Here is a 14,936-nt window from a genome sequence, read left to right on the forward strand (position 1 = left end):
ATGCCCCAAGCGATATTCGTACCCCCCGGGGCCAAAAAAGAAAAGAACTTTCAGGGGTTCCTAATAAATTGACAATTCAATAGGGGGTTGTTTTTTGCAGCCTTGTAATGATATACGGCCCGATTCGGGCCTCATAGGCTCCACCGGGAAGGCGCTCGACCAATTATGTCCCTTAAGCCAGCGAGCCAGAGAGCCTCGGAAGTCAAAGCCCCGTTCGAGGTACCCTGTGCGTAGGGTCCATCTTAAAATAGCTCACCCATCTGAGCCGCATAGCTGATAGATCGCCAAGGATATGTGCACAGTATGCCCTAAGACACACTGGAAAAGATATGAAAGCCTAAACCGGTAATTACCTCAGTCTTCCCTGAAGTTAGGTGCTAGCTTTTCAAAGGCAGTTCCTCTGCTAAATTTGGAACATAGATCTTGAGATCCCGCGAGCACGAAATAAAATCCACTCAGAGTCGGCCCCATCTGATAGAGCTTATCTGAGTTGGCGCGTTAAAAATACCATTCCAATGGAATAGGGGTCCAATCCTTCGGTTTGTACCCCGGGAAAGTGAACCCTTGAAGGCGTAGCTCTTCCTTTCATCCTGTCTTTTTTTAGCACAAAGGGTCCACAGACGTGCGAAGAAACCACAATATGAATAGAGCACAATCCCCCTCCAAATATTGATCTCTCGATATCCCTGACATCTTTCACTCTTAAAAATGGGTTGGACATTCCGAATTTTCCTGAGTATTACAGGGATCGTTTACGGCCAAAACAAAGACGTGGATTCTCATCCTATCGTGGTTCCAAAGGCCACCCCCAGAAATGCAGTTTCTGTCCCGGCAGACTTCTTCGGCTTTGGGTTTGAGTCTGGCTTTTTGCCACACTATAACAATGAATTCTCCCACAACGTGGTCAGCTCAATTCAAAATCGCATGAGCAAGCCATTGGTCATTCGAGTTGGTGGTACAAGCGGCGATAATATCATCGTTCACGAAGACCAAAAAGACGCCTCGCATTGTACGTCCAAATTCTGCACTAGCTTGAGCCATTTCGATGTGGGACCTAGTTATTTCGACACTTTGAAGGGCTTCAGCAACGTGGCATGGTCTATCCAGGCGCCGATGGGACCGCATCTGGATATGACGAATACAATGCTCTACCTAAAACACGCCTGGGAAACACTCGGGAAAGACCGCGTGTCGGCTATTGCACTTGGAAACGAGCCAAACTGGTACCACCTTCACGACAAAGGATACGACTACGCAACCTATACCAAGGATGCGATTGAAATCGAAGACGCAGTCATCAAGGAGTTTGGACTGAAAGGTGACGAGCGTCAAATATTCCAGGTTGGAGAGATAGCCAGTGAAGCGGTGTCGTCAGATTTCAATTTGTGAGTGCTCCTGCGGTTGACTACGATGGCTGGAATGTTAATACAGTCATGCAGGATCGGAATCCTGAAAGATCGCCTTGGACAAAACGGCCGTACGAAATACGCCGCCGAGCATTTCTACCAACATGCCGAGCCAGAAAAGGACAAAAGCTATTTCTCCATTCAACGACTTCAAGGTACGTTACAAGAACAAACAAATTCAAACTGAGAGCCTGTATCTGACTGTTTTGTACCCTCAGAGGTCTTAATGAACCCCGCCAATATTCAGAATCACCTGAAGCCATATGTTGACGTCATCGATTGGCTACGGGAGAAGAAAAAGCCATACCCTCTTGTCCTTTCGGAGGTTGGATCTGCCATCGGTGGTAGCCCCCTCACTTTTGGTGGTTCCTTTGGGGCCGCTATGTGGGCAGTTGACTTTCACCTGGCGGCCATGGCCCATGGAGTACAGAGGGTATGCAATACCATGGGACCGGGTGCCACTCATGCGTTCTGGGAACCCGATAATTCTGGGCGTCAAGCTAAAGGTCCGGCTGTCAACGGAATTTTCCCGGCAGCTGCGTATATTGCCGACTTTGTGGGCAAAGACGACGGCCTGGGTAAAGTCACTGAGCTCATCTCCGGTGTTGAATCCCTCACCGCATACGCCATGTATGGCTTGAAATCCGCCAAGCCGACGCGAGTTGCTTTGATCAATCTGAAAGAGTGGCATGAGGATGAGAACCCTGCCTTGAGTCCTAGACGCGATCATGTCACAGTTGCACTCGATGTCGGCGAGGAGACAAAATCCGTCACCATTAAGCGCATGCAGTCGGAGAAGGGGTCGACGGCCCTCGGCTTTGATCAGAGCATTGAGCAGGGTAGACCTTGGGAGAATGTGACTTGGGCAGGTGAGCAATGGAGTCACAAAGTAGACATGGGAAAGGGCCATTTTGTATCAGGCCCTCAGGAAGAGAAGGTGGAGGTTAGCCAAGGGAAGGTTCATGTCGTTGTGCCCGATACCGAAGCCGTGATCGTGTTTTTGAGCTAGTCTATTGATATCTCCTGCCCATGGTCATTCTTCTGCAGGTATCTGGAGTGTTAGGAGTCGAATTGTCTTGGCGTTATCCAACAGGTGCAGTACGTGGTGAAAAGTTGAAACGGACAGTATTTATTACCATCTACAGTAGAATTCGAATACAGATTACCCCCTACTCGCGCTTCGTTTCTCGGCCTGTAACCGAAACCCCGCTAATCCTTATTAGTTAAAACAAACCCCGCTTAGCCGTATCGTAGTCATAGAACGTATTGGGCTTCCGGTGTCTCATGAGTCATTGTAAATTACATTTAGCCCCCATAAATTTTTCTAGTCAAAGATCCAGAAAGGGCGGGAGGGGGCTGGCGATCTAGCCTGATCCACGTCCACTTTCTCTCTTCCTTCGTAGCCTTTGTCTTGTGAAGACTAACCCGAGTAAGCCAAGAAAGTTCTCGTTTGTGTTCTATAATAGCTGTCGCTATTTATTTGTTGGTGGCGTCTGACCATAGCTAGTACCGCCTACTTAATCATGAGTCCGCCTTGCTGGGATAAACGCTTGTCTGTGCTTTAAGAGTCTGATCATGCTACTTGGCCTGTGCAAAATCCCAGTCTCTCGCTAGCAGCACCTGTGCTAGGTGGATCTTGGCCTCCTCCGCATCCTCAAAGTGTCTGTGAGCCGACACCTGCCCGCTCTTGTCTGGCCGGTGGAAGTAGGGGGGAATCCACCTCGCATTGCGTGTATGTGTCGGGCAATTTGCCTTCGTACAAGAAGGCTCGCACATGTTTCGCAAGGCACACCGACGGCACTGCAACAGAGCAATGTCCATACCCTTTGACCTCAACAACCTGCGAGCCCTCGAATGCCTCGTTTGCTGACCGCGCACCTATGAGGGGGCATATAGGGTCGTAAGTAGTCGAGATAATTAGCAGCGGATGTGTCGTCTTCACATCTTTGCGTGGCACATAAGAATGTTTCTTTGGCACATCCCAGTGTTGCCGTATGTAGTAAATTTTGCTCTGCGCAGGGCTGAAAAGACTATAGTTGAAAAAGGGCGCGATCTTATCCAGGAACGTCTGTCTGTCCCCAGGCCAATGATTTGGGCCACTAATTCCGTCATTCAGGGTGATGAACTGGTTTGCTTCATGATGCCAGTCCCGAATATCTTCAATTCCATATACTAGAAATGCATTTGTTGCATTTCCTTGGATCAGTTTGTACATATTATCCGCTAGGGCAGTCCACATTGAAGGTTTGTGCAGGGCTTCGAGAAACCCGTTGTACCAGACCTTCTCATAGTCAAGCAAGCCGTAAACGGAGTTATTGATGTATACACTGATAGGCTGATCTTGAAGCGTGTTCATGTACGAGAGCACCGTGTCACGCAATTCCTCTTTAGATGTTGCCAACAAGGCCAAGGAGCGATTTTCTGCTCCGTCCTTGATGCACTCCTCAAAGAGCCATTGAGCACTGTGTCAGTGTCGACCATAGCTTGTGCTTCAAAAAGACCTTCGTACCATTCGAATTGACTCACGACCCCATCAATGATAACGCGCTTCGACCGGTCGGGAAATAGCCCTGAATATGTCTGACCTAGCAGACTGCCATAACTGAATCCCTAGTAGACCATGTCTTCCTGACCTAGAGCATCAAGAATGCTATTTATGTCGGCGGCTGTCTGGGGGGTGTTGAGATACTTAGCATACTCGCGCATCGTGTCAAGGCATGCCTTGACAAAGTTCTAGGCTCACGCATAAACCTCGGGGCTATCACGCAATACATCTAGAGATCGAACGCGGGACAATGCTTGTCGCGTCCTGTCGTCGGGGTAGTAAGAGGCTATTGGTGTCGAGCTATTGACACCGCGAGGGTCGAATGAGAGTAGGTGGAAACCTTCGCCGACCACTGCCTTCAGCCGCTCCCTTGGCGGTAGAGGAAGTCGAAACCACTAGCTCCAGGACCACCAGGGTTTAAAAGGAGGTTTTGGGTTGCGTTGGTGCCTCGCATGCGAACAAGTGGGATGGTAAAGGTCTTATTTCCGGAGATATCTAGATCGAATTGGTCCATGGTAACATTTATACTGCTGCATTCTAAGGGACTGCCCTTAAGGTCCCCGCAGTGCTCCCAGTCGATATGTTCTTTATTGTATTCAAGGAGCCTCGGTTTATTCGTCGACGGCAAGATACTCGACCAGCCATAGAAAAGAATGTGAAAGCACGATAAGACAGATGGAATAATGACCCAAAGTTTGGAGCGCGAATCCCTTCTTTGGTGATTCCACGCCCAATCTCCAAGTATATGCTTCTCATCCATGACTTGTTTGCCGGTGGAGTGTATGATCGAATGGAGGAGTTGTGGGGATGTGCCCCCTTCAAAAGGTCAGGGCGTGTTTACTCGAGTTGTAGGTACAGGATCCAGAAGCCGGCAATATTTCGGCGTCTGCTTTCCGTTGGAGCATGTAATCGAGTTTTGTCCCTCGGCGAGCGGGGATGCGAGGGCACTGACTGTAGTTGTAAGGTAAATCGGGTCACTTCGGGATACCCGTGTCGTTACATGCCGATACTAGCCTCTCAGGGTATGAAACGTTCTCAACAGCGATCTCCTGAATAGCTCTGCAATCAAGTCATCCTAATTGGTTTCCTTAGTACTAGTGCGTACGGGTATCCCGAGGTCCGATATTTAATTGTACGTAGCGAGATACGGTACCATACAAGGGGCAATATCAATCTGCGCTAAGGCCTTTGCGGTGGGCCCGGAAAATAGTTATCATGTGCATACTGGTCAAGTCGATGTCAGATTAGGGTTCGGGAACTTATCCGAAAAAGTGGGGCGGTATATCTGATTTCAAGGTTGCTGTAAGGATCCCACCCCTATACGCCTGTTCGCCTAGGCTCGCTATTCGCGAGAACTCAGCTGCTAATTCTGCGCCCCCCAAAACTCCCAACCTTTCGTCACCCAGCCTCCCCTATCTTCCCCTCGATTTCAGTTCGATCTCATCACACCCACCCTCATCCTCCATCCTTTCCTTAACGCTTTACATCTCTTTCCCTTGTCGCTGTTGCTGGATGCATGGTGCGATCCAACAGGCAGCGTTGGCATCTGAGTGATCGCAGATCTTCCTTCTTTGGCCCTCAGCCGTTTTCTTTGAGACAACGTCGGCGGTGAGCTGTTGTTGATCTGGAGCCACACTTCAGAACCTCGTTTCACTCCCTTCTCGACTAAGACCCGACTGTCACCCTTCCATTGCACCATGTACAACACCCATCGCGGGATGGTGCCTGCCCTCAACTCCCGCTTGACGGAGTTGGTGGAGCAGCTGCACCAGGAGTTAGACAGCCAGTCGCGGAGTGCCGGTGAGTTTGAGCATCATTGTGAGTGTCCTTCTTTCGTTCATACACCCTTCCCTTCCACTCTACTAGGTCGCTTTGTGGAACTTCCCTACCTTTTGGAAATTGAGCACCAGTCGGTCTGTTGATGGCTGTTGTTCATGGGTCACCACGACCTTCGCAGAATTATTTATCTAACTGATAGATGATGCAGTGACTGGACAGCTCCAGGAAATGGATATGATCCGCCAGAAGGTCTACCAGCTGGAGCAGGCGTATATCAAGATGAAAGAGAAGTGAGGGTCCCATTTCCCTCCCTATCTTCACCTCTAACTGATCGCCCTCCTGCTACTAGAAATGAGAACGAAATCCGAATGTTGCGACATGAACTCGAGTCGCGTGGTGCAGGTGCTTCGGCCCAGCGCACGGGTCATTTTCTGGCCCTTCCACCTGCTCTGGGCCATGGTCCGAGTAATTTGTTCGGTGGCATCATAGGCAACCAAGGAGGTAGTAGTCCCAGTCTTGCCCCTCTCCGCACTCATGATCAACAGCAGCAGCAGCAGCAGCAGCAGCAGCACCACCATCCTCAAGATACCCTTTAACCGCCTGTCCAAGCTGCCTAGCCTGGTGCGCTGCAGCATTCGCAGAGCTCTTTAGGGGGTATCAACCTGGTCCTGTATATCGTGGTGTTTTTAGAAGGATCTTCGAGTTGCTAACATATACGATGAACTTTCTGTAGGCTATGTACCTCCTCCGCTGCACATTGGATCCCCGGGCCCGGATAAGGGTCGCCATCGCGCACCTCTAGGAACGGCAAAACCCCCAGCAGACTCACCAACTCGCTTATCCCAACCCTCATGCCTCGCAGATTGTCCAGCAGACGCCCCGGGGCCAGTCTCTAGTAGGCGAGCATCCCGGTAACATACTGGCAAACTGGAACCTCGACGATCTGCCCCCGACTCAGAAGCGCGAGGGTGTCGATTGGTTCGCCGTGTTTAACCCTGAAGTGCCACGCGTGCTCGATGTGGAATTGGTGCACGACCTGGTGCACGACAGCGTCGTGTGCTACGTACGCTTTAGTGACGATGGCAAATATCTAGCAACGGCCTGCAATCGCTCGGCGCAGATCTTCGACGTGAGCACCGGCCGGAATGTGGCTACACTCCAGGACGAGAACGTCAACAAGGATGACGACCTTTTCATTCGCAGTGTCTGCTTCAGTCCCGATGGAAAGTACCTCGCGACCGGCGGCGAGGACAAGCAGGTCCGGGTACGGCACTCAAAAACAAGAAATCAGGGTGTATACAGATTGCTAATGAGGCATCAAAATCTAGGTCTGGGATATCGCTACGCGGACCATCAAGCATATCTTCACTGGTCACGAGCAAGATATCTTTTCTATTGACTTCGCCGCCAACGGCCGCTACATCGCGTCTGGTAGTGGGGACAAGACGGTACGCATGTGGGACATTCTCAACGAGAAGCTCGTCTATACTCTTAGCATCGAGGATGGCGTCACTGCGGTGGCAATATCTCCCGACGGTCACTACTTGGCGGCCGGTTCGTTGGACAAGAGTGTGCGCGTGTGGGATACAACGACTGGTTGCCTGGTGGAGCGCCTAGAGATCCCGGACGGCCATAAAGACACTGTGTACTCGGTCGCCTTCGCCCCTAATGGTCGCGACCTGGTCAGTGGCAGTCTGGACAATACAGTCAAGCTCTGGGAGCTTAATGCACCGCGCAACATACACCCCCACCCAAGTTCTAAGGGCGGCAAGTGCCTACGGACCTTCGTGGGCCACAAGGTTTGTTTCCTTCCCCTTTCTTTCCAGCCGCGCTGACAATCCTGGACAGGACTTTGTGCTCAGTGTGTGTCTGACGCCGGACGGCCAGTGGGCCCTGAGTGGCTCTAAGGATCGGGGGGTCCAGTTTTGGGATCCGATGACTGGGAACGCCCAAATGATGCTCCGGGGCCACACGAACTCCGGTGAGTTTCCAGCAGTCACTCTGACGCGAATTTATGCTGATCTTGGTAGTTATTTCGGTTGCATCCAGCCCCACAAACAGCCTGTTCGCGACAGGCAGCGGCGACAGGTGTGCCCGGATCTGGAGGTGAGTTTTTGTTTTTCTTCTTGTTGCAATTAACCTCGTCCTAACGCAGTGGCTGACATGTTTCTCCACCAGGTATTCTTCATACACTGGACGATAAACGGGTCGATTCTGGGATGCCTCGGCGCGTGTGTGCTTCTTTTCTGCTTTCTTTGTCGTGCGTGGTTTGACTTGGGTTTCTAATTTTTTGCATTGTTGATTTTGTGTCTTCAATCTTGATTAATGTTGATTTGATGTCCATATATTTACTACCTACTGTCCTATGCAGATCGCCAGGTCCCGGCCCGGGCTGAGAAACAAAGCGTGAATGTCTAGGGAGTGTCTGGAGGGTAATTTGTTTTCAAATTCTACTATATCTATAATTCCCACTTCACAAAATCTTTTACAACTTGGACTTTCCCTCCTCTCGGCCTTCCAGGTTAGGGTGGGGGAATCGAACAGGTCTAGTAACAGCGTAAAAGGCAAGGCCATTGGACTTGGTCGAGAACTGGAAAGAGGAAAGGTAGAGATATGTCAGTTAATTGCTCACTAAGATGGAGGGGTATGACAAACCTTGACCTTGGATCCGACGTGGAAGAAAGCAAAGTCTCCTGGGACTAGGTGATGGGTGATTCCGGTAGCCTCATCCTATCAAAGAAAAGCATGGTCATCAATATTGTTCAGGATTATTAGAATAGAAGCCCCGTTGAATTAGACCAAATATAGATAATTAGGGACATACCAAAACATCGATCTGGCCGTTCAGCACATACTTGGTCTCCTCAAAGGTGTAGTGCGCCGGTCGTTGAGGTCCAGCTTCGATCTTATAGAATCCCGAAGTAATGTGCGCGGGCGATTCGGTCTTAGTGCGGATGGAGTGAAAGTCGGCTGTGATTGCGTTCTCGCCCTGAGGAAGGGGAATAAACTCGTGTCCGGCGCCTTTGATGACGGTAAGAGGAACGAGGTTGCTAGACACTTTTCAAACCAAGGCGAGCTTGAGTATTAGCAACTGCGAATGATTGTTTGTCTATGGTGCTCAGTTTAAAAAGGAAAGGAGTTAAAGGTGAGACACACTTTTGTTTAATGTTCTTGCGAGACGGAAATTTGGAATAATTCAGAGAAGAGGTATCCCTCAACTATTATAGAAGCTCGCGCCTTAGATAATAAGGATGCATTCCCGGGTTATGGCGATGGTACCGCATGGTTTACCCCGATGAGGGGACGAAAACCCCCGCATGCATCGTCGGGAGGTGGGGAAAATGTCGGATGGATGCCCGGGAGCCGGTATCTAACATGAATGGCATTCTCCCAAGCCATTGGGAATTGCGTGCTATCCACCGGGCCATAAATGAACGTAAGTGTGTTTGTCAAAAAACATATGCGCCCGAATTCCTTCTATACCACAGCACAAACCCGCCGTTGAATGATACGCTGCTGAATACTGCCACAGACAGCTTGATATCTGACGACGAAGATACGCTAGTCAACTATTGGCTGAGATACAATTGAACTGAATGATTCAAAGGCTATAAATACACGCAATGAAGCACCCGGAGAGACTTTACACTGATTTTCCCCTCGCGTAACTAAAAGGATACGATCATCGTCAGTGGCCAAAGTATCTAGCATCCGCTCACGTGAATCGGAGCCGGCCCGTATTCTCCGTCCTCGACGGGAACAACGCCGCATCAATTATCTTCGGAAAGATAAACTATTCATAATGCGCAGGGCATGCTAATGTATACAACTGGTGTGTCGAAAGGCTAACCCGCGAGTAAACTCCAAGCACCAGCTACATATGATGCAACCGCCGAATTGGGCCCGTTGGAATATAGGGAACCCAAGAACTTCGAGAAGATGATTGTGAAACTTTTACTGTGATGTCCGTTTTGAGTTAGGGAGATTTATGCCGCTTCTCATCCATACATATACGGATTGAGCCTACTCTGCGGATTCTTTCTCCATGCTCTGTGCGAGAGATTCACGAAAGTGGAAATTGAATAGAATAGGAAACATGGGTAGTCTTATTTATACAATTACCGACGCTAATATGTACATGGTCATGAAGATGAAAGAAAAAAAAGAATGTAAGAACCCAGGAATCAGTCGTCCACATTTGAACGAAGTTGGATCTCCTCCACGGGTTGACCTTCCTCTGAAGGGATATGCTGATAAGAGCGCATTTTCCTCCGCCGGAGAAAGCACCGCACACCTACCACGACGCCAAAAATACAGCATAATGTCAAGAGAAGAATCACAATTCCTCCCATGACTTGAATGACCCCGTAGGCCTTGTAGACGGCTGCCGCGACCTCTTTAGTTTGGCTGTAGATTATCGCTTTGCGATCATCCGTGGTGAAAGCTCCGTCGTAGTCATCGTCGCCATCTTTCGAGGTCATGATTATCGCGGGGTCGTCTGGAATTGGTCCTGAGGATGACCCTGTAAATCCAACCGCTTTCCAGTTGGCCGGCACTTCGGTGCGTTGAACGGGGGTCGTGCCCATGACAATGCCATTGATGTCAACAGCTTCTGCGGAGATCCAGTCCATATACCCATCGCCTATGAACATCGTCTCGAAGCTAGTTTTGTTGATATAGCCGATGAAGATATCTTCACCGCGGTCGTACGCCCGAGCGTAGAAGTTGTATCCAGCCACGTCGGTCGCACCGTTCCAACTGATGTGAACAATCGTCATCATGTCTAGATCATTCGCGCCATAGACAAAAGTGACCATGTCGGGAGGTGCAGTCGGTCTGCCGACCCAGTCGAACTTGTATGACCGGTAGCTTGAGAATCGTTCCGATGCAAATTGCGCGTACATGAGCACTTCACCGTCTGGATCGTACTCGGCGTGGTAACCCCATTGACTCCAACCAACAAAGGTGTTCCCGTTTGGAAGTGGCTGAACGTTGCCGCGGAGTCGGGAGAGACCTTTGTCCGGCCGCTCAAGGCGCTTGATAACTCTGGCAGTCATCGGCTCCGTGCTGACATCAACTTCGACGAAAAGAGCCGAAGAAAGATCCTCATCGTTCTCCGACTCATCCGAGGCGTTATTTATGAACGAAATTAAGTGGTGTGTGCTGTTCGACTCGACAAATTTGACATCGTGTTGCTTAGAGAAAGTAAAATCCTGGTCAAAATCTGTCGTGCTCGAATCTGTACCGCCCAATCTCCACATAATGTGGCCATCTTGGCCGGAAATCATATAAATCGTGTTTGTAAAACGCATCGAGATAATGTAATCGCCATCTGCGTTCTTGTCAACTGCGTTTATATGCACGTAGTCCCATCCAGGCTCGCCTTGCGGGTTATCCCAAGGGTGGAATTTGACCGATTCGGTTATGGGAATTTGGTCGCGAGAGTTCCATTCGAAGAGGACGTCCGCAGTCTCAACGTCCAGCTCCACGAATCCCCCGGTAATAACCCAGCTTTCCTCGTCGGGTCGGTCGAAATCATCCAGGCTGACCACCTGCGATCGGTATGTGCACGCCAGAGCGGTCTTTCCTCCATCCAGGATATTAAATTCGTGCATATTGAATGCACTGAGGTCGTTGGTTACGCCGACATGGTATTCGTATTCATAATTGTTGTTCATGATGACTCCACTTCCGCGGTCAGAGTCGTCGAACTCGTGTTGAAGGATGAATGAAAGGTGTGGTTCGCCGTCCATGTTCCAGTTCGCCTTGAAATCAAAGGCGTTGCGGTTTTCGGTGGCGGGCGATCCCGCCCAAATGAGCATCTACGGCGGAGACGGGTTAGCTATCGCAGCGTATGCATCTCGGGGAGAGAACGTACACCGTCATTGTCGTAGATATACGGTCCGATCTGGTATTGCTCGTACTTCTGGGTGGGATTTTCTGGATCGATCTGGCCGTAAGGTGCTACAAACCAGTAGCCGGGAAGTTGTCGAGCACGGTCAACGTGAGTGATATCGAACTTCAAGGCTCGCACCTCGGGGAGCTGAAAGCCGTCAGGCCAAATGGAGGAGATCAACCTATGGGCACACTCACGGTCACGAAGGAATACAAATCCGCGTCATGGCGCTGTGCGAACCCCTCATGTAAGAACAGGAGTAGGACGCCGAGAAACGCCCACATGGTAGTGTGAAAGAGTGACTAGGAGGGGGGAAATATTATGTTCAGGAGAATAGGAGATTAACTGAAAGAGATCATCACCCAGCGGTCGACGGGCGAAGAACCCCAGAGCACAAAGCAAATCGCATTTTGGTAAGAAGGGCCGTGGGACGCGGGCCACTTTAAGGAAAGCAGCACCGATATCAATAGTTCATTTGTATGACGGGTTTCATTGGATGTGCATACGCAGACAGTCCGGTTAGTCCCAATCGGGCAGACTCGCACGCGGCCTCACGCTTATTTGCAACGCCGACGTAACGGGCTGAGGTGGATTCTATGGGCTTGTGTCCCTGAGCGCCATCTTCCGTGGGTACGGTGAAAACTCCTCTTGGCGACAACGCGTCCGATGGAGCTTCCCCGTACTTTCCTGAGCTTTTGTTGGTTCGCTGACCGGTGCCAAGATCGACCTTTCCCGACCCGGTTAAGCTCACAATCAGCCCCTGTCAGAGGAATCATGCACTCGTACCTCGTATGCGTCGGAGCGGAATCAACTACTCGGCGCTTTCATTTCGTCTTACCTTGTCTCGGTGGCATCGTTTCATGCACTTCAGTGCCTCCGTACTTTTATCCTATGGTGATTAGATACTCGTCTGGCGCGTGCACGATCATCCCCTTTAGCCCGCCCGAACATCGCAGTACTGTACTTCGAAGACGCTTAGCTTCCGTTATGGGTCTGTCTTTAGATGTCCCACAGGACGGTCGTCGCGTCCATGAAGGATCAAGGTTTGTGACTCGTAGGATCTTCCGCCTATGGGATAAGCATTTCTACCACGCGCTCCGAGAAATGCATCTTACTCGGCCACCCGAAACAGATTATTGATGAGAGGTAGCACATACCTCGGCTGACCAGTCTCAAAAGGTGCCCTTGTTGGGATGAGACTTGGTCGCCGACCGGGAACCCCGACGATCTAGTGCAAAATGTGGCTGACTCGATATCAGCAAAGGAACCGGTGGCGTAATAAACTGGGATGTATCGTCAGGCGATAATTCAACAGAGTCAATTGCTTCGGTGGTATCTATAATCACAATGGGTATCGAATCACTCCGGCCTGGGAGCCTCCTCTCCTGCGTGTTCTCTATGTAAAATTTCTACTGCCATGGCATAGGCCTCTTCCTTTGCCACACACTGCGATGTGCCCCTGATGGCCTCTTTGTCCCATCCGTGCGCACACCCTTCCATTCGGCGACACTTCACGTATTTCCCTGCAGCTTCGAGCTTTTCTGCGAGCTTTTCTCCTTCGATTGCAAACGCGCATTGAGCAGCGGTGATGATCAAGACGTTCTCGGGGAAGTTGTGTGGGTCGGCAAATAGAGGTGACATTCGGGGGTCTTCCGGGTTGACTACACCGGGGTTCAGGCATTTGTGGCATAAGCGTGAGAATCCCGGGAAGATTTTCCGCATGATCCAGTTTGACGGGTCTGCGATAGGCTTCATTGGGGTCTCCAAGGCCATGTCAGTAGGACCGTAAAAGGACAAGACGGCCCGAAACACGTCTCGCTTTTCACTGTCCTGTTGCTGGGAGAAAATTGCGGATGACGAGGACAGTGCTAGGGCAATGTTGGCTCCGGCGCTGAAACCCGAAAGCGCAAGGCAATCAATGTCAAATCGTTCTGGTTGCGACCGTACCCATTTTACGACATCTTCGCCATCCTGAAAGGCTGCCGGGAAGGGATGTTCTGGGGCGAGACGATAATCCACATCAATTACTGTGTAATTGGTCCGGTCGGCAACGTAGCGACAGTACTCATCGTCGTTGCCGAACGTGGGAAGCACGAATCCACTACCGCAGAAGTTCATCAGGACCGGGGTGGGCTGCTGGTTCTCCGTGGTCGGTTTGTAGAGGTGGCATTTGATAGTTTGACCGGCATCTCGCAAAGGTATGTGGACGACCTCATCTGGTTTTGGATTGAGATGCAGTCTGGGCCGAACGAGACCGCGAAGGAACGTTGCGATCACTTTGTGTTGGGCATATTGCAACCCCATTAGAAGGGCGAGCAACGCAAGGACAAGCGAAGTCGCATGGAATTAGATGGTTCGGAGGTATCGGCAGCTGCTCAGTTGGAGTTCCAATGTGCAGTTTCCGGTTGAAAAATGAATTCCGATCCAGGGAGAGGATTATGTCCGGGAATAGATAAAAGGACACAATGACAACATTCCTTCGAGCAGGTTTTGCGCCGCCGATCATCCGTTCACGCAGGCTACGTCATTGGTCGCCGGGTTGGGAGGAAACGCGATGGCAAATGTGGAAGCCTTGCGTGTACATGTACCTGTTTCTCGGTTGAATCTCTTTATGCCCGTATGCCTTCGGGTGCCTTCAGGGCTAGTTTTCAATTAAACTTGACGGTTCTAACCTTAGCTTGGTGGAGTGGCTGGATCCACTGATGGCACCCTGCCAGGAAATATGTCATCGATAGATAGCCTTGCCCCAAACCTGTGAACTTGGACCACGATATATTTTTGCACCCAGCCTAGTGTATCACAACTCCGAATCAAACAACTGCGAATAAAGTAAACATCATCCCAGGTTGGTCTATCCCAAGGTGTCCGGTTTTCCCCGTGGTAGTAGGCGACCGTGTGTACTGAGCGCGTCTCGGGTTTAATGTTCTGAAGCTTTGCCAATGCTATGAGAATTATCCCCCGTCTGTAGTTAACCAGGGACAAGTATATGATGCGTTGGAAATTACTTCCGGTGATGGTTAACAGTTAACATCTGTGTTCGAGACCCAGGGCGGTGGAGAAATGAGGGGAAGCGCATGGCTTTATGTCATTGGCCCTGGCTGTTTACGGTACCTGGAGTAGGATCACTTTTCATATTCCAGCTACTCACGGGGCTGTGACCCTCCATCACCTGCGCTCTTCCACCCTCACGGCACCTGGGCGCCTGGGCGCCCTCGCACACACCCGTCGCGGCCCCAGAAGTCATGTCGTTCTGGTTCCCCACGGATTTCGGGGATGCGTGGCAGAGAAGGCACCTCAACTTCAGAGCGGG

The 14,936-nt window shown here is 50.6% G+C and overlaps 7 protein-coding genes across 7 annotated transcripts; 3 read left to right on the forward strand and 4 right to left on the reverse strand.

Moving 5' to 3' along the window:
• Positions 1-708: 708 nt before the first annotated feature.
• On the forward strand, positions 709-2,415 carry N7498_006715 (glycosyl hydrolase family 79 C-terminal domain-containing protein; the record flags this gene model as incomplete). Its single annotated transcript, XM_058453777.1, has 3 exons — positions 709-1,385; positions 1,440-1,561; positions 1,625-2,415. The coding sequence occupies 3 exons, from the start codon at positions 709-711 to the stop codon at positions 2,413-2,415; spliced, it is 1,590 nt and encodes a 529-aa protein (XP_058307968.1).
• A 645-nt stretch (positions 2,416-3,060) lies between these two features.
• N7498_006716 (alpha/beta hydrolase) lies at positions 3,061-4,112 on the reverse strand (the record flags this gene model as incomplete). The annotated part of the gene is made up of 3 exons (XM_058453778.1): positions 3,061-3,868; positions 3,916-3,976; positions 4,040-4,112. 3 exons carry the CDS (start codon positions 4,110-4,112, stop codon positions 3,061-3,063), a joined length of 942 nt encoding a protein of 313 aa, XP_058307969.1.
• A 1,536-nt stretch (positions 4,113-5,648) lies between these two features.
• On the forward strand, positions 5,649-6,024 carry N7498_006717 (WD40 repeat-like protein; the record flags this gene model as incomplete). Its single annotated transcript, XM_058453779.1, has 2 exons — positions 5,649-5,769; positions 5,939-6,024. The coding sequence occupies 2 exons, from the start codon at positions 5,649-5,651 to the stop codon at positions 6,022-6,024; spliced, it is 207 nt and encodes a 68-aa protein (XP_058307970.1).
• Positions 6,025-6,264: 240 nt separating this feature from the next.
• On the forward strand, positions 6,265-7,933 carry N7498_006718 (WD40 repeat domain-containing protein; the record flags this gene model as incomplete). The annotated part of the gene is made up of 6 exons (XM_058453780.1): positions 6,265-6,351; positions 6,533-6,994; positions 7,059-7,529; positions 7,579-7,711; positions 7,761-7,836; positions 7,909-7,933. 6 exons carry the CDS (start codon positions 6,265-6,267, stop codon positions 7,931-7,933), a joined length of 1,254 nt encoding a protein of 417 aa, XP_058307971.1.
• A 339-nt stretch (positions 7,934-8,272) lies between these two features.
• On the reverse strand, positions 8,273-9,053 carry N7498_006719 (uncharacterized protein; the record flags this gene model as incomplete). Its single annotated transcript, XM_058453781.1, has 4 exons — positions 8,273-8,320; positions 8,386-8,460; positions 8,555-8,780; positions 9,022-9,053. Coding segments are annotated over 4 exons (381 nt in total), but the record flags the coding sequence as incomplete, so codon positions are not given.
• Positions 9,054-9,914: 861 nt separating this feature from the next.
• N7498_006720 (uncharacterized protein) lies at positions 9,915-11,910 on the reverse strand (the record flags this gene model as incomplete). Its single annotated transcript, XM_058453782.1, has 3 exons — positions 9,915-11,552; positions 11,609-11,773; positions 11,824-11,910. 3 exons carry the CDS (start codon positions 11,908-11,910, stop codon positions 9,915-9,917), a joined length of 1,890 nt encoding a protein of 629 aa, XP_058307973.1.
• A 1,075-nt stretch (positions 11,911-12,985) lies between these two features.
• Positions 12,986-13,930, reverse strand: N7498_006721 (uncharacterized protein; the record flags this gene model as incomplete). The annotated part of the gene is made up of 1 exon (XM_058453783.1): positions 12,986-13,930. The coding sequence occupies one exon, from the start codon at positions 13,928-13,930 to the stop codon at positions 12,986-12,988; it is 945 nt and encodes a 314-aa protein (XP_058307974.1).
• Positions 13,931-14,936: the final 1,006 nt, after the last annotated feature.

This window comes from Penicillium cinerascens (assembly GCF_028974065.1).
Source record: "Penicillium cinerascens strain IBT 15544 chromosome Unknown contig_6_segment0_segment0, whole genome shotgun sequence".
NCBI classification, from domain to species: Eukaryota; Fungi; Ascomycota; class Eurotiomycetes; order Eurotiales; family Aspergillaceae; genus Penicillium; species Penicillium cinerascens.